This window comes from Mus musculus, chromosome 6 (genome assembly GCF_000001635.26).
Source record: "Mus musculus strain C57BL/6J chromosome 6, GRCm38.p6 C57BL/6J".
NCBI classification, from domain to species: domain Eukaryota; kingdom Metazoa; phylum Chordata; class Mammalia; order Rodentia; family Muridae; genus Mus; species Mus musculus.
Genome location: NC_000072.6, coordinates 134,252,055 through 134,273,797, shown reverse-complemented (window position 1 = coordinate 134,273,797; position 21,743 = coordinate 134,252,055). Strand labels below are relative to the sequence as shown.

The 21,743-nt window shown below is 45.5% G+C and overlaps 1 protein-coding gene across 5 annotated transcripts in view; it reads right to left on the bottom strand.

Annotated features, from left to right (window-relative positions):
* Nucleotides 1-3,639: 3,639 nt before the first annotated feature.
* The window catches only part of Etv6 (ets variant 6), a 234,459-nt gene continuing 216,355 nt past the window's right edge, over nt 3,640-21,743 (bottom strand). For 2 of the 5 annotated variants that reach the window (NM_001303102.1, NM_007961.4), the window contains 3 exons: nt 11,966-12,108; nt 10,679-10,779; nt 3,640-7,540 (listed from right to left, as the gene is read on the bottom strand). In NM_001303102.1, the coding sequence (NP_001290031.1) occupies nt 7,324-7,540; nt 10,679-10,779; nt 11,966-12,108 (461 nt within the window). In that variant the 3' untranslated portion in view covers nt 3,640-7,323. The remainder of the gene's footprint in view (nt 7,541-10,678; nt 10,780-11,965; nt 12,109-21,743) is intronic. The other 3 variants (XM_011241206.3, XM_011241207.3, XM_011241208.3) reach the window with 2 other exon arrangements.

The following is a 21,743-nucleotide window of genomic DNA, read 5'->3' as shown; positions in this document are numbered from 1 at the left end:
TGTGTATGTATATATATATATGTATGTATATATATATTCATTTATTTTATGTACATCAGCAGTGCATGTACACACATTTGAATGTGCATGGGTGTACAGGCATTTGCACACATAGACATGGCTTCCAGTTGACATCAGAGCCTTCCTCAATCATTCTCCACATGATTCATAAAGGTAAGTTTAATTCAGTTTAACTCAGAGCTTGCTGAGATACCTTATATAGGTAGCCATCTTGCTCAGGGATCCTCTACCCTCTGCCTTCTAAGTATAGGGATTATAGGCAGCTACCATGGGGCATTTTTGAATTCTGGGGACCTGAACTCTGGAACCTAGTGCATGCACAGCAAGTGCTGTATCCACTGGACCATCTTCCCAGTCTAGTAAGTATTGATAGTGTGGACACTGAGCCAAGGATGTGAGCTTTCGATGCCAACATCATGGATAGTCTAGATGGAAGATCTGCCCATCAACCCTCATGCCTTTTAGATCATCGAGGACAGCACTGTAGGGTACACAGTGCCTATAATGTAATCAACTCAGTGATTACGAGGGAGCCTGTGGCGTTGGACTTCTCATCCTTAGTGACAGGGAGATGGTTGTTAGGCATCTGGTGGTGAACAGCTGTATCCAGGACCAGTGTGAAAATGGTGCTGTCCTCCCCTTGGCAAAGCTGCTTTTCACCGTGACAGCTACGAGAGTAACTGTTCCTCAATGCTACTTCTCACAGGAAAGAGTCTGCTTGAGGGAGCACAGTGAAGAGATGGGTTTCTTGGGATTCTTCAGTGGGGTTAGAATCTCGGGCTTGAGTGGAAATCACGAAGCTCTTGTTACTTAAGAGTGTGCTCTGGAGATGAGCCTCATCAGCATCACCTAGGGGATTGGTTCTCCACCTGTGGGTCTTGACCCCTTGGGTTTGCATATCAGATATCCTGCATATCAGATATTTACATTATAATTCATAATGCAGCAAAATTACAGTTATAACGCAGCAACGAAATAATTTTATGGTTGGTGTAATGGCTATTCCTGGTTGTCAACTTGACTATATCTGGGATGAACTACAATCCAGAATGGGAGGGCTCACCTGTGATCCAGATCTTGAGGCTAGAAGACACAAGTTTCTGACCTGGATCTTGGCATGGAGATCTTGAGACAAAGTGGCCATGATAAGTTGAGGCCCAGGCAAGGTAGTATACACCTTTATTCCCTGGAGACTAAAGCAAGGAGATCTCTGAATTCAAGGTCAGCCTAGGACAAAACAAGTTCCAGATCCAGGCATGATGGTACACACCTTTAATCTGGGACACAGCTTCTACTAGAGATCTACATAAGGACATTGGAAAAAGGAAGATTTGCCCTTCTTGCCTGCTTGCATTTACTTGCCAGCACATCTGTTGGAATCGACGTCTTCAGGATTCCAGCTTCTACAGAAGACCAGCTGAAACAACTAGCCCCATGGGACTGAGCAACTACTAGATCCTTGGACTTCCCAATCACAGCTGCCCATTGTTGGGGAGTTGGACTACAGATTGTAAGTCATCACGACAAATTCCCTTAATATATAGAGACATTCCATAAGTTCTGTGACTCTAGAGAACTCTGACTAATACAGTTGGGGTCAACACACCAAGAACTGTATAGAAGGGTGACAGCATTAGGAAGGGTGAGAACCACTGATGTAGAGCTTGTCTGAAATGCAGTTATGTTGAGGATGGAGGTTAGTGGTAGAGCGTTTTCTTGGCATGCACGAGGCCCTGGGTTCATGCAAGGGGGCAGGGTGTACTCTCTGGGCGCAGTCCCAACCGAAGAATACAGCATACTAGATCTTCTATCTAGGATATTGTACCAAAGCATTCGTGGTTTCTAACATGTTATGGAAGCAGAAATCTGGACATAATAACTAGAGTTTTATTGCTAGAGTGCTTGCCTGGATGCCTAAAGTCCTGGATTCTCTCTCCAGCACTGTACAAACCAAGCATGGTGGTTATGCCTGTAATCATAGCACTAGGGAGACAGGAGCAGGAAAATCACAAGCTCAAGGTTATCTTTAGCTACACAGGGAGCTGGAGGCCAGCCTGGGCTACACGAGACCATGTTGGAACAAAACAAACAAAATACAGGTCTGTTTTTTTAAGATCCTCAGGTAGTTATGAAGCATTTCCAGTTCAGGTTGGCCCAGTTCTGATCTAGCCTTGTGCTCAGAGAGGCCTCCAACACCTGGTCACATGTCCATTCCGGCTATGCCGCATAATTCTAGGACAGATGACAGCACGTGCTTTGTCTTCCCTTTTAGATTAGGGCGGTTAGGCAGGCAAGTGGGCCTAAGTATATAAATCGATGTGCAGTTTGCAAGGGCAGGTCATCTGTCTGAGCTGCCCTTTAAACTGCTCGTCTTTGTAGCAGATTGATTGCTAAAGAGGTCTGGATGGTGAAGCATGCCGACTCTCTGCATGATTGTGTGTCTGCCTGGCCTCATTCTGCAGTCCGTGTCCATTTGGACATGTGGGGTGACTGTCTGTGAGTACGTGTAATGCAAATGAACCACCATCACTTATCTGATGCTGTGTGCGCCTTTGTAGCATGGTGAACCTATCGGTGAGAGTAATGTCAAACCTTAGCTCACAAAGGCAGACTTGGAGGTGCCAACCCCAAAGCTTTGATTTGGCTTATGGAATCCCAACGCACAATGTGCATTGCTAGGAATTCCCAGATGATTCAAATTGAGATTGATTGGAAATCGTTGTTTCAAAGGCACATTAGCTCCCCCAGAAAGTGTCTCCTAAACTTTACTTGATTGAGTATTCTGACAGTTTAGGGTCTAAAGGCCGATTTCAGCAATCCAGTACAGGGATGCCCCCAGACTGTGTGAAGAGAGAACCAGTCTAATGTACTCTGCCATCAGTTTTATATTCCCAAGTTCCAAAACCTACTGCCGTGCTGCTGCTGGGCACCGGCATCTGCTTCCTCTCACACACTCGGAAGCCCTACCTATCGTGAAGGCAAACAAATCGTTGTGGCGACTATTACGTTGGATCTTTAAGTTTGGTTTTTTTTGAGATGAGATCTCGTGCAACCCAGGCTGGCTTCACACTTGCTATCAGAGGACGCGGACATTGAGCTCCTGGTCCTCCTATTCCTCCAGCTTCCATGTGCTGCGTCTACAGCTGTGCACCGGCATCGCCTGCTATGCTGTTGGAGTTTGAAATTTCAGTTGCCCTCTGGTTGGTGGCAGGGACCAGTGTGCCAGAGACATTGAGTGCATAGTCTTTGGCAACCAGGCTGTGGGTGCTACCCTCACATTTATGTCTTCACTACCTTGCAGGAGTGAAATCAACCAGGGTAACTTAATCCCTGCTGTCACCAAGGGACCTGGTCCATCCTTGGCATCTCTGACTGGAGTTCCTTGAGGCAGATTTTTCTACCTGTGGCAGCAGCTCAGAGTAGAGTGATCTGCTGTGACCTTCCTGGGGCCTCTTGTCTAAAGCTGGCCTGCAGAACGCCGGGTAACAGCGGCTTCCTGCCAGGAGAAACCAGGAGTGCACTTTATTCCATAATAGAGTAGACAGGATTTGCATCATCAGAGTGCCTTGCCTGTCTGACTCCATTTCATATTATTAAAAACAGAGACTTGGGACTTGATTTTTTTTTTTTTATAAAAAATTTATTGAGATGATGTAATTATAGGTTTTTCTTTAAAAATTATTTGCAACTCACTGGCCCTGAGAAAAGGCATTTTTTGTTTGTTTTTTTTTCTTTTTTTGTTACATTCATTTGATTCAGTCCCTTATAAACCCCACACCTCATAAACAAGAGATTAGAAACTAAACAACAACAACAACAAAAAGTCATTCTAGATTCATCTGGCTTGCAGGTGGGTGCCGTCACAAAGAGAAGTCTCCAGAAGAGGGTTCACCTGTGAGGGTGAAAAGAGTCGGGCGCATTTGAAGTTGTTTAGTGTTGATGCGGATGGGGCCAAAAGAGTGCTGGGTGAGTCCCGTGTGCCTTGTTGATAGGCAGGGTTCTGGGGTGTCCCTCTGTACCCCTGCTCCACTGGGTTTCTCATGACGTCCAATTTTGGTTTCTGTTCAGAAGAGGAGCAGGCTGAGAACGCACAGCAGCTCTAACTAGCACCGAATGACTGGGCAGTAAAAACCACCCTTGGCATCTTTCGTCTCTTTGCCGGGGATGGATCAAATGGGGGTTTAAACCAGAATAATTTCTAACTGCCTTCTGAACGCTTATCCTGCTGCTAAGTGCAGGCCGGCTAGATACTGATCCCAACTGTGTGTCATGCTGTCTGCTCCCACGGAAAGTGACACGACCTCTCTCAGGTTGTCTTCTGCCAACAACAGTGAATGGGCCAAACTGTGTTTATGGTTGGATCCCGAACAGTGTGAAAAGACAAGAGTGGTCATTCCAGGGACTCCTCACAGACATCTAGATGTCAGCTGGAGTGACATTCTTATCTGGACAAGGTATTAGTGTAAAAAGATGCTGGATCAGAGGGACCTGAATGTACTAGGCAAGAAGCCTGTTTTGTTCTTTTCTTATGAGGACCATTCTCTTTCCAAAACCAGATATGGGACATCAGGGACCCTGTCTCCAAGTGGCACTAAGTGGCCTTGGATGAAAATTATCGGAAGAGAAGCTGCTGTCAACATCTGACCAGCTGCCCCTGGTTTCTGCTGAAGGAGACCTGAAGACAGCCCGGCCGAGGACTCAGGACAGAATCCCAGGACCTAGGTGGCAATGCCCATCCTCCACATGGCAATGCTTCCCTGCAAATTCCTTTCCTGACTCAACCCACAATGGCTGCAGAAAAAGGCCACTAAAGGAGCTTTTAGATTCCTTCTATCACCTCTTGAACTTAATGTCGCTTTAATGTCGATCTAGAAGATCATAGTTGATTGTAAAAAAACAAACAAACAAAAAACCAAAACTCAAAAACCAAAAAGACAAAACAGGACCCCCATTGTGGTGTTTCCTCCAAGGTCTGATTGGCTAAATCTAAATTCTGTGAGTCTGAAGCCTGAGAGCACTGCACAACCCTGACAACCCAGACAACCCTGGCCATATTTTCTCTCCAAAAAACAAACAAGGGCTTTTGCAGGTAAGAGAATCAAAGAAATCAATTATGGCAACACCAGGTGTGAAATAAAGACGGCACTGCCATGAGCATTTCTAACGTAAGTGGCCAAAGCTGTCATCCAAGACTCCTTAGGGAACAGAGGAATTTCCTTACACAGTTCATATGGACAATTCTTTGGGCAGTTAAAGGACTGAGTTCTACGCATGGGCAAAGTGGCCAGTATGAAGTGTTGTAGTTTCTCATTTTATATTCACACAAAGGACCTCAGTCAAAACAAAAACAAAAAGCACACCCTTTCTCACTTGCTCTTCCTCCCAGTGGCTCATACAACACAAGTATTTGGCTTAATCTCCCCATTTGATATAAGGTACCAGTCATTTTTAGAGGCCAAAAAAAGGAACCCCTGTCATGCTTTCAAGAAACACATAGCACGTGACTCTCATCATTCCCCATGAATATTAAGAGGGAACCCCTCACCCAGGTCACTGACCTCTTTGAAGGCAGATTGTGGGTTGTGGGGGAGGCACGGGGAAGTCACAGCAAGACTAAAGATACCCAGTCAACTCAATTCCAGTGTCTGTGAACCACAGTCCGCCTGTGAGCTGACGTCGGGAGAGTGACTTGTCCAGGTCCTCCTAGCCTCTATGTGCCCCACTTAGGAGTAGTTGTAGGTCAGCTCTGGTCTGTCAGCCTCACCTGTGTCCTGCGTCTGACCAAGCAGAGACACACCCAGGAGGGCTGGGAGAGGCTCATTCCATGATGTGGGAGAACACAGGAAGGACAAGGGGTGGTTTTGAAAGGCAGGCCTCATTATCTGGGTTTTAAAACAGTGAACTTCAAAGAGTCCACTTAGATGGCTAGAAAAGGAAAAAAAGCTAAGCATGGGGGCGCACACCTTTAATCTCAGTGCTTGGGAGGCAGAGGCAGGTAGATCTCTGAGTCCTAGTCTGGTCTACAGAGTGAATTCCAGGGATACACAGAAAAACCCTGTCTCAAAAAAAAAAATCCCAAAAATAAATAAATAAATAAAATAAAATCCCTGCTATCAAAAATCCTAAGGAATAGCATTACCCTCATCTTGGAAGATGCTACTGACCTTATGTCGAGGTGGAGAAGAGCCACAGATATGTCCTCCTGAAATACAGCCATGACAGACGGAAAAAAGGAAAAAGTCTAAATCTGAGGAATTTCCTGTCTGCGCAAATACCGGCTGTGCCTGAGACTAAATTCCAGCATCCTCCCTCATGTGTGTTCTGTGTTCCATGAGGACCAGCATAGAAGAAAAAGGCTAGGACTTGGAGTGTGTGTGTGGGGTGGTGACAATCCCACAAGGGCATGATGTCTTGGGACAACATTGGTGACCTGTTCTTGCTCCTAAACTACCAGGCCTGTGTGGTCTCTCATATTTTCCTAATGTGTAGCACTTTCAGGACAATCCCAAACTGCCTGGGCCTTGCAAATCCTGTGGCCACCCTCTGTCCTATCTTATGCTCGATCCTCCCATTGTTCTTTCTAGAATACAGCAGCATTTGGTGGGGGGAGATGTCTGGCCTTCCTCAGATGGGTGCCCAAGGGGTCTGACTGTCACAGAGCAGCCGGGTCACTGTGTAGTTCAGGTGCTAGTGAGGCTAGCTCTGATGAAAAGCCTGTGAAGTGCATAGCAGGCAGAGAAGGGGGAAGGAGAAAGGGGCGGGGATGAGCGGCGAGAGAGGGAGATGGAGACAGAACTCTTCTTTTCCATTGTTTGAAAGTATCTCTCTCATTTTGTTTTCCTTTCTCATCTAAGACCTGACTTGGACAGGACACACCAGATCTATGTGGCAGGAAAAAGAGGAACCTGATTCCTTCTGCAAGTTTTCTCTTTCCTGACCAGCCAAGCTGGCCGTACTTGGTGAGATTTGCAACAACAACAAAAAAATTAATAATATATATATAATAGATATATTTCCATAGGAAAACAACATGTGATGTCTTCCCTGTATGAACAATGAATAGTCAAACTGCATGTTCTTAAAAAACAAAAACAAAAAACGAAACCAGAAACACCATGAGACTACAACAGGTGTAGGGGAAGGGAGAGGGTGAGAGTTACAGACAAGAGATCAGAAGGAGAAGCGAACGTGACGTGTGAGTCTCAGGCTTGTGCCCTCCGCCAGAACTTCAGCCCTGCCATTGCTCGGTGGCTTGTCTAAGGTGCTCTGGGTCCCTCTTGATCGGCAGGAGAAGTGTCCCTGCTATTCCCGGGTCTCTTCCTTTACAGCCACCCCTAGCTCGCCTGCTTCCATCACGCCTCCTGCGGTCCCCGTGGGCAGGTTTCCTCTTGGCCAGCCCACCGGTGAGGCTATGGTAGGTTCATCCTCTTGGTACGTTTGTTCATCCAGCACTTGAGACTCGAGGTGTTCTAGACGGTCTGTCCGGCCACTCATGATCTCATCTGGGGTTTTCATGAACCTTTGGAGCAGGAAATGAAAGAGTCAAAAGAATCTGTGTCCCCAAAGATGTCCCTCCACTCTCTTTACCCCAACCCTTAGAGCAACTTACATGGAAAAAGGGAACCTACTCTCACATGGCTTTTTATGTGAGTGCTGGAGACTTGAACTTGGGTCCCACACTTACACAGCAAGCACTCTTGCCCATGGAGCCGTCTCCTCAACCCCAAGAATTAGACTTTTACAGAGACCCACAGGAGTCCTATACCTACTCCCATTCTAATCTGAGAGCGAGCCCAGAGAACAGTATTTAAAACTTGAATTTAACTCAGAGGATACTATTAGATGTCAAGTGGATACTTTTGATGAACAGGCAGGTTAGGGCAGGAAGCGTCTGCAAATTAGAAAAGCAAGAAGAATCCTCTTGTTTCCACTCATCTACCTGAGCTGACAGAGCTGACTTCGTGTCCTCCTTCCTTTGTGGCTGGAGTCCAGAGCAGCCTCACATTCTTGATCACTGTGTGTTACGTGGAAGAGCCACAGTGACATGTCCCGACCATTGTATGTGCAGGTGGGACATCTGGTTGCAAATGCCTTGTCTTCCCTCACAATGGGTGATGTGGCAGTGGGGTGACATTCCTTTCTGCTCATGGCTGCTCAGCTCCACGTCACAGCTGCTTCTCTCTGTGTTCTACTGCTATCTTCTCGGTAAAACGTCTTCCTCAACATCTGAAGTTGCTAAAGCTCCCCTGAGGCCCAAACTGACCCTTCCTTCATACCACTTCGCCTTGGTAAGCTTAAAACTCCATACCACACCAGTTGGTCATGAAATGTTTACTGAGGTCCTCCCTAAAGTATATACAAAATGAAATAAATCAGAGGCCTCTACCTTCTAGGAACTTATGATTGAATTGTGGCGAGGAAGACTTCACACATATTATTAAACTATACTAGTCACGATTACTGAAGATATCTTAAAGACTTATTTTGGCTTATGCATATGTCTCTCAAGAGTTTATGTGCACCGTGTGCATGCAGGAGCATGAAGAGGCCAGAAGAGGGCGTCAGATTCCCTGGCACTGGAGATACAGATGGTTTGTGGGCCATCATGTAGCTGCTGCTGGGAAGTGGTCTCTCCTGCTCCACACAGACTACTAAAAATGAAAATTATGGTGTGTTTGAGGACAGAGGGTACACAGGAGATGGTGGGAGAGGGTGCCTACCTGGGAGCGAGCAGCTGAGGAGGGCCTCATAAAGGGCAGGCAACTTGAGGTGGCCTTGAGGGTGTGTGAATGTGAGAAGGTAAGGAATATTCATGTCCGTCATACACATTCCATGAATGTGCTTGCCACAGACTTCAACCCCAGACAGGCTGGTTACGAACCCTGGGAAATGCAGCTGCCAGGCGTCAGGCCTTCAACACAGAACTAGACAGGGAGAGTGATGCCGAGACAGCAGATGGTGCATCCCAGTAACTGACTTGGATATAGAAAGAATCAAATATGAGTCCACCCTCCATTACTTTGGACAATGGCGTCAACTGATGAGAGCTGAGATTTCTGGGAAGAATTTCTCAGCCATGAAGGCCTGCCTTGCAGGAATCATATCTGGAGCACTAATGTGGTATTTTAGCAGGCATATTATACATACTTTTGAAATCCCATGAAGGGTTTCATGGTCAGATTTAAGACCAAAGACTGAGGTGAAAAATGAGATCGAGGGTGGTGGGATCCGCTCATCTAGGGTCAAAGAACAGGGAGCTAAAGGTTTGGGGTTAAAGGATGAAGGTGTCAACCTCATCCTTGCCGGAGGCAAGGAGGGCTCTTCTGTATTTATTTATTCCACTGACATGTCTTCATGCATTCTCTGTTCCTTTTGAAGAGCAACGTGACCAACGTTGGTCCTCCATTACCACTCTACCTCAGTGCTAATGTGTGGCTTCTGTGCTCTCCTCATGAGCACTACCGTCGAGTGCACCACGGCTCCTCATATACAGTGACATTTCCCTACCTGCACATACATGACCTGCACATACATGATCCTAAATCCACATCTCCAGACCCAGAGGTTGCGCTTTTTGTTCTAAATTTGCCAAAACCTACAACCTAAAGTCTTAATTGCAATATGGCTTCCTCCTGTCACTTCATTGACCAATGGTGTGAGTGAGGGCTCCCCCTATGCCATCCTCATTATCCCTTTAGATCCTTCTTCTTCTCTACTTCCGGAAATCACAATCTCCATGGTAGCTGAAACAGCCAGAACCATTAGCTATGGAGAATCTGGCAGGAGGGAGGGAGAGCTCCCGACCGCAGTGGCCGTCATACTTTTCTAACGGTGGTGTGTTTGTAAGACATACAATCTGCGGGGCTCAGTCGGTAAAGTGCTTACCACGTGAGAGTTCAGTTCCCACCCCCACAGAAGGGAACAGAGTGGCATATGCTTAGTCATCCCAGTTGCTGGGAGGTGGGGACAGGCAGACCACCCCCCCCCCAGCTTCTTAGTCAGCCCTAAGCCAGTGAGACCTAATCTCAAAAAACAAGGTGGATAGGGCCTGAGAAGTGACATCACAGGTTGACCTCTGGCCTCCAAACACATGTGCACACACACGTCTACACACAAGCCAAACAAAATTTTTATGAATTAATGGTCACTCTTTGATGAGCTATAATTTGGTGTGTCCAACTCTGTGATACTGCATTCTTTATTTCACTAAGAAAGTGGCTGTTGTTGACCAAGTACACCCACACAGTGAGTGACTCACTGTGGGTCATGACCTGAAGCTTGACAAAGCAGCTTCCAGGTTTGGTGACCTGGAAGTCCAAAGCTTAATCCTTCATTGTGCTATTGACAATAGTTATTCTGATTGCTCCGTTTAACTCCATCGGACACCAATGTCAGATAATGCTGTTTGACCACTGTGTTATTTTAAAGATGAGTCAGATCGCATTTAGCTTTGGCTTTCATACAGGACAGACTTCAGTGAAAGGAGTCATCTTTCCCCCTTAAATCCTAACAAGCCAGCACCCGGTTTCCAACCAACTTTCCAATCCAATTGCAGTCATGGCTCTGGGCCTCAGATTGGCATGTCAGAGCTCCTCCCTCTTCTGTAAAGAAAATAATGTCCTCCCAAAAGAAGGAAAGGGAAAAGAGGAAGTGCTACCTGAACAAAAGCCTTTGTCCGGGCTCCTTCCTGATAATGTTTAGTTTGTAGTAGTGGCGCAGGGCTCTGGACATTTTCTCATAGGTCATGTTTGTTCTGTTCTGTTTGTTCAAAGGAGGAAGGGAGAGAGAGAGGAAAAAAAAAGCACAAATACACAATGAAATGAACTTCAGAAAAGGCACCAGGCAGCTATTAAAATAAAGGCTGTTGAGTCGCTCCACATGGCCTCACCAGCCTGGGAATGCTACCTATTTGCTGGTCTGCCGCCTTCTGCTATCTACCCTCACAGCCACTGTGGCCAAGGTCTCCTCCTAAAACTGAACTGGCTTGTCAGGGCTAGAAGTACTCACTAACCTAGCCCATACTATGGCAACTGACCTCATTCCTTCTCTGCAGACTGCTCTGGGCTTCTTCTATATTAGGTGGGAGGCCTTCATGTCTGGTTCACATCAAGTTTCGTTTTGGGGTGCAATGAAGATTATACACTTACTGTCATTGCTATTGATGGGCAGTGCACAGAAGGTCCCTCAGTGACTCAGGTACCCAAACATCTGTTTAGGGGGCCTTGACCTATCTGTTTGTGTCCTTTGACTGGACTTTCTCAATTGGGAAAGAGCTCTGGCTGCCTTCTTAGGAGGCCTGAGGCTCGGCTGTGTCTCCTCGGTGTCCTCAGCGTGGTCTAATCTCCTTATGTGTCAACTGGCCTGGACCATGATTATCTCTTTTATATCTGTACATTTGAACCGCCTTCCTTACTATAAAGGACTATGTTTTGAATTCCACTTCCACTTCCTCCTTTGGAAAACTGTGGGGGCAGGCTTCTTGCAGCTTTTGCTTGCAAAGGGGGTGTTTTATAATCAGAACATATTTTCCATGCAGAAATGGACTTTTGTGAAAAGGGGGCTTTCCAACTGGTGGGGACAGAAGTAACACTTCCCAAAGGTCCCCCGTGAGTCATACAGCTCTCACTACTTCTCTGTTCCTCAGTACTGAAGGACAACAGGGGTGGCAGATCCAGGTCAAGGGGCGTGGTCAGGAGGGGGAACATTTATAAGTCTACTGAACTGAGTTCTGCTGAGTTAATGGGCCCCGGACAGAGGTAACACATGGAAAAACAGGGATCTTTAATTATTTCCTTCCTTCATAGCTACCTAATTGTGTGCCCAGTGAGGAGAAACCAAAGAATCATGGGCAGGCTTTGGAGGCAGCAAGACAATCACCCTCCAATTCAAGGATGAAGCCTGTGTTCTGGCAACAGCTTCCCCAACAAATATTTGGCCCTTTTACCTTATGGTTTCCCCAGAGTCGAGCCAGTCCGTTGGGATCCACTATCCGGAATATTTTGGATTCTTTGTCCTCCCATCGGATGAAGTTTTCGTACCGGCTGTCAGACAGCAACTGATAGACATAATCCCAAAGCAGTCTACAGTCTACAGAGGAGAGAGGAGAGTGCTGTTGAGAGTGTTTTTGTGGAGGCAGTCACAAGATTTAGAAAAGGGGTGTGGAACCACAGCTTGGGCCTGGAGTTGACTGTCTTATTTCCTTATTTCACAGGTGAAATGGGTCCTGAGAGAGCCGGGGAGCTCCTGCCGACCTTTGACCCTTTGACCCAGGGAGACTCGGTGTTGACCAAGGCTACCACCTTTATATGAGGACCAAGGAGGAACAGACTTGTTCAAAGTCACGACAGAACTTGAAGTTGTACCACCCAAGCTGTACCTGCAAATGAATAAATAGGCTTTGATAACAGGCTACAGAGAGGGTAGATGGATAAATGGTAGAAAGAGAATATCTCTCTCTCTCTGTGTTTCTGGAGGCCAGAGGTTGACATTAAGTGTCTTCATACATCATTTTCCATCTTACTAGTTTTGGAATTTCTCTGTGTGAGTGTGTGTGGGCATATCCATATACACTGAGACGCTAGAGGAGACACTGGTATCATGCTCTGTCTGCCTTATTGTCTTGAGACAGGGCCTCTCATTGAACCTGTAGTTCACCACTCCTGCTAGGCTGGCAGGCCAGCAAGTTCTAAAGACCCGCCTGTATCCACCGCCGTCCCCAATTCTGTGGTTACAGCTGTGCATTTTACATGGCATTTAACCTGACTTTTACACCACCGCTTGGGATTCAAACTCAGGTCGTCTTATTTGCATAGCAAGCACCTACCCACTGAGCTATTTCGCCAGCCCCTTCACCTACATCTTATTTATTTAGAGATATAGTCTCTCACTGAACAGGGATCCAGACTGTCTCTGTTTCCCTAGAACTGTTTTTACAGAGGTTTGCAGATACATACTGCCTTTATGTGAGTTCTGGGGGGGTCACTATCAGGTCCCCATGCAAACACTTTACTGACTGGTCCATTCCTCAAGACCAGAAAGAAAATCTTGTGTTCCAATGAGAACAGTATGATAAAAAAAAAATTAAAAGATTAGACTATTTTGCAGATGGTGGAAGATGCTGAAGGGATAGTGGAAGACAGGGGCTAAAAAGAAAACAGCAAGAAATGAAAAATGATGGGAAATTAAAAACTATGTGGCTTGGTGACGTTGGCTGTGGGGACTGTGGCTAGCATTTAAAAAAAATACAGATGTTCTCATTAAATCATCCTTTGGAGGTCTTTCAAGTTGCTTTATCATAATCATGGTGGAAAGGAACTTCGTGCAAGAATATCATTTCTCATTTGGAGAACTCATACCCAATTAAGTGGTCAGACAGCAAACATTCATAAGATGATTTAGTGTTGTCCTGCACTGGGCTCAGCCCAGAGTTTTGGCTGTGAATCTCTGGTTTCTAGTGCTGTAATGGTACCTGGTTTGCCCTCCAGCCCAGACCAAGGCGCAGCAGAGACAAACATGCACCTTCTGGGCATAGCAGATGCTGGACTAACCCCTGGCTTAAGAGTAGGCGCTGCCCTTTCCAGCTGCTCCCTGAACGTGCATCTCACGTATTTACAGGCACACCTGTGTGAGCAAATGAGTAGCACAGGCATGCAGGATCCCACAGGGACCAGAAGAGGGCGCTGGATTCCCCAGAACCAGAGGTACAGAGAGTTGTGGGCTGCCATGTGGGTGCTGGGAACTGAACTTGGGGTCTTTGCAAGAACAGCGAGTGCTCCTAACCGGCTTGCCAGCCCCAGTGAGTGCCTTTATAAAAGATAACTGCAAGAGCTCCCTTACGTATCTATCTGTGAGGACACAGCAAGAAGATGCTACCTAGGAAAGAGAGGGAACATCCATTAGCAGACCTCAAATTGACACTAGAGCTCTGCCCTTCAACCCTGGAGTCTCCAGAAAGTGGGGGCAGCACTTCCTTCCTTTTCCTCTTCCCTCCATTCTTCCCTCTCCTTCTCCTGTACTTCCTGTTTTGTAGACAGAGTTTCAGTATGTAGCCCAGGCTGGCCTCAGACTCATGGTGATGTTCTTGCTTTTACCCTCCAAGTGCTGAGGTTGCAGGCATGTACCACCACATTTTGCTAATTCCCACTGTTTGTGGTCACCTTACAGCATTTTGTTTCAGCAGCCTGGATGGCCTAAGACAAGACCTGAGCTGTGATTCTCTAGTCTGGCTTTGGTGCCACAATCAAAGGGCAGGCACACTTGAGTTTTCTGTAGTCTTACCTGACTGGAAAACATCTCCCCCAAACCAAGCCCTATTCACATAAAATGCTATTCAGTGAGGAAAAAATGAAGTGTGCACACGGCCCCTGTTCTGCATGCCTGTGTGGTAACAATCATGTGTGTATACCTATGAGAGGAAAAGCATGTGGAAGCCAGAAATCAAGGCTGGGCATCTCTTTAACTGCTATGCACTGAGAGACAAGGTCTCTCATCGAACCTGACACCCATCAGTGAGTGAAGCCTGACTGGCTGGCTGGTAAGTCCCAGGGTCCTCCTGCCTTCACTTACCCAGTGATAGGGTTACAGGTGAGCACCTCCATGCCTAGCTCTACTGTATCCACCTCAGTAAGGTTAACAGAAGGTAAGCACAGCTCTGGGCTCCAGCCCCGCTGCAGAGCTCAGACGTAGGCACAGAGCAGACAGCTCTCCTGACCTCCATTTCCATCTGCGCAGGGATTTTCCACTGCACTTTCTTTTACTATCATGGCACAGCCCAGCTGTCCCTTGGATTATTTCTTCAGCTAAAGGCTTACCCAGCCCTGGGGTGTCAGGTAGTCTTTTCAGAGACCTCAAACTTGGTTCCTGAATGTGACTGTATAATGTGCCCACTGGATGGCGAATGCAGGACAGGGCTCGCCGGAGAACAGACTGTACTTGTAAGCTTCAAGAACATTTGTATATTGCAGTGTTTTTCCCCTTTCATAAATTTGAAAGTAACCCCAAACAAGCTCCCAATTGATCACTTTAAATGACATTTAATCCAGCAAAGCCAACATTAGCTGCGTAATAAAAACGTTGACATTCAAGCCACACTGAATTACTCAGCCACTAACGGAAGTAGCAAGGGGAATTTCATGGCATAAAGCAGTTGCTTCAAGCTCAGAGTGTAAGTGGCTTTTATAGCACTATTGATTTCTCTGTTTCTTTAAAAATTATGCCCAGATGATAAAAATAACTGTCTGACCACACAGCCATGTTCTTTCTTATTTACTATAGAAGTATAAGCCACCTGAGTTATTTTTCTTTTCAATATTTCTATTAAGTAAAAGGCACAATCTCTTGTTCTCTAGATCTTTTGGATACTATTATCAGAGACCACCTGGAATTTTCTAGCTTTGTCTGATGCCATGTCTGTACAGATGCAATGTTCTTTGATCAATAATAAAAATGCTATAATTCAATAAATAAAATAGGCTATATTCTGTTAACAAAGTCCATCCTATAAAGCAACTGAACATGCATGTTTATTATTTTTAAACCATAAGTTACTTATTAATTTTAAGTTTATCTCTCCTTTTTAAAAAGAAGACTTATTTATTCATTTAATATATCTGAGTACACCGTTGCTATTTTCAGATGCACCAGAAGAAGGCATCAGATCCCATTACAGATGGTTTTGAGCCACCATGTAGTTGCTGGAAATTGAACTCAGGACCTCTGGAAGAGCAGTCAGTGCTCTTAACCTCCGAGCCATCTCTCCAGCCCTAAGTTTGTCTCTCCCAAGGAGACAATGGTGTTAACTGTCAGCTTGACAGAATATAGAATCACCAGTGATGAGGCTCTGGGAATGTGTGTATGGATTATCTTGACTGAGTTAACTGATATTGGAAGACCTGCCTACCGTGGGTGGTGCTATTCCCTAGATAGGTTCCTGGACTACATAAGTGGAGAAAGAGCTGAGCAGTAAAATTTATTTATCCTTCTCTGCTTTCTGATTGTAGATGTGATGGAGCCAGCTGCTTCAAGCTCCTGCTGCCTTAATTTCCCCACCGTGATGGGCTGTACCTTGATTTGTGAGCCAGAATAAACCCTCTCTTATCAAAGCAAAGGGAAAGGAAACTAGGGCCAAGGTCTTTTCTTCCATATAGGGAAATCTGAGTATTTTAAAGAAATGCTCGTCAGTTGGATCACCTCTTCTTCTAGAGGAAGTTTACAGAATGGATTATCTCAGATAAAGCTCCTTTCCAACTGCAGGGAAGAGCAGCTCCCTGTTTCCTGCTGGGTGAGGTACCTGGCTCTAAGAAGCATTGTAAAAATCCCTTCCTGTGGTTAGGGAGGAATATTTTCACTCCCACGTCTGTCTCCTACTAGAGACTTATTGTATAAACTCACAGGACAGAGAATATAAAAAAGATGGGCAATTCACACATAGCCAATATGGCTTCTAAAAAAAAAAATCCCTGTTAGACAAAACCAATCTTTAAAAAATTCTGAGTAGGCGGGTCAAATTACAGACAAAGGGGATGTGTAATGATGGAGAATAAAATTTAACTTTCCAGAAAGTTTCTAAGAAAGTTGTTTTTATGCTGTTTTACTTGCTCAAATGGAATTTTAAGTGATGGTCTACGAACCCTGCCTGTACCATGGGTTTAAGTTTATAGTGCCAATGGGACGCGAAGTTCAGTGTTCCTGGTTACACTTTTAACACTGATGACCTCAAAATTGCTAAGTTTATTGAAAGCTCAGCACCAGAGCAGGTACAGTAAGATATAAACTGAGAAGTGGCAGCCAGCTTGCCACAGCCATTGTTCTGAGCTGGGCAGTGATTTTTCCATCTGAGCTGGTATGTGACTGTGCCTGGAGACAATTCCAGTTGTGACAACAGGGGTGGATGGAGGTGCTTTTGGCTAAGGCTGCATAGGGCAAGTCCCTACGACAAAGCACTCTTTGGCATAAATATCAAAGAGTGTGAAAGCTGGGGTGCCCTTTATAGGAACACAGGTTCCCAGCATAGAGGGGATCCTCTGCCATCCAGCTGCTCTTCCCTCCCCCAGGCCACATCAGCTACTGCCCAGAAGTACAGAGTCTCTAAATCCAACACTGCCAAGTGGGTGTTGACATGCAGCTGTGTGTGTACAATGGACAACTGCTTGTGTTTTGCTATGGTGGAGGAAAGCAGAGACTGTGAGTGTGCAGTGGCATGCCGGGGAAGGGTGTGGTAGGGACAGGCAGGTAACAGGAACCACACTGATGCTTCCGGGCCTTGCAAACAAACGGACTCTTTCCTGCTACTGGTGAGTTATGCAGCAGGAGGAAGGCAGACACTGAACTCATGCTCAGACCAAGTAAGATACAGCCTACAGCAGGAGGCTAGCAGTACCCCACCATGATTTTGCTACAGGTAGGTGTAGCCTCTGGATTCATATCCACGGACAGCAGAGAGGTGGGGACATGGGGAAATAGTCTATTTTCTAAACACCACCCTGAAACATTCCTCCTCTCTAGAGCTCTTTGATTTCACGCTGAAACCAGTACAGTGCCTTTGATAGAATGTGAGAGGTCAGAAGCACTTAGAACATTCCAGATGGAGTGAACAATCTTAGTCCTTATCTTACCCACCTCCTCTAAAAGGGACAGTGGGCAAAGCATAGGGGACAGAGGTCACGGATGCAAATCCTGAAGGAAGTTGGGGAGGGGATTTGGAGGGTTGTGCTTGCTTCGTGGCATCACTTACTGCTTGCCAACACCCCTGCCAGTTCAGGATGGACACCTGAGTGCTGCACGAATCTCTTAGTCCCACAGTATGACAGCTCTGTAGTGAAGCAGAGGAGGGACCAGGACCTGTGAGCATTAAATTAACCCACTTGTGTGTCACATCAATCAAAATCGCTCAGAAGCGGGCAGTATTCCCAATGCTACAGATAAGAAAGGAGCCTTAAGCCTGGAGTATTAAGCCCTGTCTTGGAAGGCAAGAACCGCATTCCATCCTGCTGACTGCAGAGGCTGGGGGAACCCACAGGTCCGTCCTGCTTTCCTAGGGATGCCCTAGCTCTTCAGTACAAGACCCTACCAAGACAGGGATCTGGGCGGAGGGCTCCAGAGGTTTACTTAGTCCCTAAGACAGTGCAGGGGAGAGAGTTGCTCTTTCAGCGTGTGCAACACAACTATGGAAACATCCCACAACTCTGTCCTCACCCCTCATTAGGAAGGCTTAGGAATGACGTGGACCCTCATATCTATGGCTCTTTTTATTTTATCTTAAAGGCTATTACCGAGGCTCATTTGCAAAAGGGGAAGAATCCAAAAGCCTCACTTGAAGTCACTCTCCTTCAAATTTCTAGGAAGGTAACAGAAGGTGAGCGGGAGGCTGGAGTACCTGGTCTATCCTCCACTGCCCCAGGGCCTCTGAGCCCCCCCCCTTTATTGAAAATAGATTTTTTTCCCCTCACATACTATATTCTGATTACATTTTCACCTCCCTTCACTCATCTGATTCTCCCCACCTCCCCTCCCTTCCGGATCCACTCCCTTTCAGTCTCTCAGAAAACAGGCTTCTAAGGGAAAATAATAAAATAAGATAAAACAAAACCTAACACACCAGAATTAAGACCAACCAAACCAAACAAACAAAAGGGAAGAGCCCAAGAGAAGGCACAGAGTTCAGGGACCCATCCATTCACACACTCAAGAGTCCCCATGAAAACACTAAACTGGAAGCCATAACACACTCGCAGAGGCAGACCTGTTCAGGCCTTGTGCTTGATGCTTCCGTCTCTGAGTTCCTATGTGCACTGATGCTCTTGATTTAGAAGGCCTTGTTCCCTTGGTGTCTTCCATCCCCTATGGCTCTAAGACTCTCTGTGCCTTCTTCTCCACAGGGTTCCACAAGCCCTCAGGGGAGGGGTCTGACAGAGACATCCTCCTTAGAGCGTGTGTCCCGAGGTCTCTCATTCTTTGCACAATGCCTGTCTGTCTGTCTGTGGGTTTTTGTATCTGTCCCCATCTGCTGCAGGAGACAACTTCTTTGATGATGGCTGAGCAAGGAACTGATCTATGAGCATAGCAGAATGTCATTAGAAGTCATTTTATTTACTGTTAAATATATATATGAAGTGTGTTAGTGGGGAGCTTGGAGTGAGGGGACCCTGAAGTGGGAAGGAATTCTAAGTCTTATTGGGTGTAGTTAAGTCAACTGAATAATGGCATCCTGAAAGAAGCTCAAGTTTGACAAGATTGAAATACTGCAACACAAGTTATCAGGTGCTCACAAGAAAGAAAAGAACCCAGCCACCGTATGTCAAGGGCTTTGACTAAATTAGCAAATGAGCTAAGAATGAGCTATGAAGCTGGATGTAGTGGTTCAAGCCCATCATCTCAGCACTCAGGAGGCTGACATAGGATTAGGGTCAGCCTGGGCTACTGGATTTTAAAAAACAGACAAATTGTGGGTTATAAGATGAATGTCAGAGAACTAATGAATCTTTCCTTGGAAGATATTTAGATTAAGGTCACGAAAGGGACAAATATAAAATCCACTTAAGAGAAAATCAAAATGACCAAAAAAAAAAAAAAAGACTTGTCTGAGCCCAGTGTGATGGTATCCACCTGTAATCCCAGTTCAGGAGGTTGAGGCAGGAGGATCAAAGCACTGGTCAATCTTGTGTCTTTCACATAGAGAAATGTCTCGCACATTGTAAATACATGATCATTTTTGAATAAATAAACAAATGTGACTACAAATTCAAATGTGCAAAGAAGCGACGTTACTGAGCTGTTTTCTTTATTCTAACGGTGCCATCGCGGCTGTGCCGTACTGTTCAGTGAGCATGGCCTGCAGCCCTGAACTGTCTACTGGCTGACATAGTTTGTTATTGTCCTTTTCACGTGACTCAGACATGCCTCGTCACCTAAAGTGTGCATTTCCTCCCCAGCAAGAACTATACTTCCTGTATCCTCAGCCTAAATTATGTCTGAGGTCCTCAGAATACTGACTGTTCATGGGGGGCACCCCACTTTTTATGTACAAGGCCAATTGGCAAATATCTAAGACGTTTGGCCAGAGGCGCTCTGAAGTGACTCAACTGTATTCATGCCTGGGTCATGGTTTGAAAGCAGACATAGACGATAATTTAATACAAATGTGGCTGGCTTTCCCCCATAAACTCATTTACAGAATCAGGTGGTGGCTACACTTTGGCCAAGGCTTCCAATCCTTGTTGAGACGTCTCTGGGTAGAAGTATTTGGGGTGGGATGGGGACACAGGCTTGAGGCTGCATTACCGATGTAGGTGACTCTCAGTTCCATTCCCTGTAAAAGTCGCTTCTACTGAACTCACTCAGTCCTAAGAAAGGACTCCAACACAAACAGCCTGATGTTTATCCAGAGGACAATTTCCAAGACCTCTTTCTAATTTGCAAAGTAAAATTAAAACATGTTATATTTAAATAGACTTAACTTGTATTTAATCTGTATTTAAGCTGCTAATCATTAACTGAATTTTCCTATTAAATTAGTTTTCCCATATGGTTAAGACCAAGGGTAAATTGTTAGAGTTTATGTGATCTTTTATTTGCATGATTCATTAGTTTTTTTTCAGAGATGGGAAAAGAAGAGTTTATGAAAAATAATTTTTTAGTTGACTCGGAGAGACAAGCTCTTGGCCTTGTATCTCTACTAGGAACAGACAAGAACATGCGTGTCTTTATAGCTTCTTACGTCTGTGCCTGAATTTTCTCCACCTGGGCTTGTGTTTTGCTCTACACTGGTAAGCTTTTTCTTTACTCCCCAGATTCTGAGCATTATTTTTTATTTATTTATTTATTTATTTATTTATTTATTTATTTATTTATTTATTTATTTACTTACTTATTAAAAATGTTCATTTTAGGCTTGGAGAGATGGCTCAATGGTTAAGAGGACTGGCTGTTCCTCCAGAGGACCTGGGTTCAATTCCCAGCACCCACATGGCAGCTCACAACTGTCTGCAACTCCAGTTCCAGGGCATCTGATACACTCACACGGATGTACATGCAGGCAAAATACCAATGTACATAAAATAGAAGTAAATACATTATTAAAAAATATTTATGTTGAAGCAAGGTTTCATTCTGTAAAACAGGCTGGCCTTGGACCCACAGAGATGTGCCTGCTTCTGCCTCCCAAGTGCTGGGATTAAAGGCAGACTCCCCACACCCCATTCCTTAAGCATTCTTTTAAGCCCATCTGAAAGGCAGCCCTGACCTCCTGTGGTACTTAGTGGCAGTCCTAAGAGAGCTGTACACCATGCGCTTTGCTTTTATAGTTAACCTCAGCTCTTTCATGCCAAAGATTTGAGTCTTACGTTTTCGTGAACTCCCACCCTGCAAGAATACAGTGCAGACTCCTCTTAGGTGTCTGAACACCTAAATCCTCCTATACCCAAGCCAACCCCCCGTGAATGGCAAGGATCTGGGCTTGTGTTTTGCTCTACACTGGTAAGCAGTGTTTCTGTCCACACCCTCCAGCGGAGTTACTCATCAGTGTGACATTTGGTGGCACTTTCATTTCTTCCTGTGCTCAATTAAAGGGCTTCAAGGAACTACGTTTTCGCATCTAACAGCCTCTTTGCAGAGATTTAAAAGCATCTACGGCTGCTCACTAGACAGAACCTTACAGTGTAAACAGCAGTGACTCACAGAATTTGACCTTCAACAAACAGAATCACTTTTACTAAGATCTTAGGAGC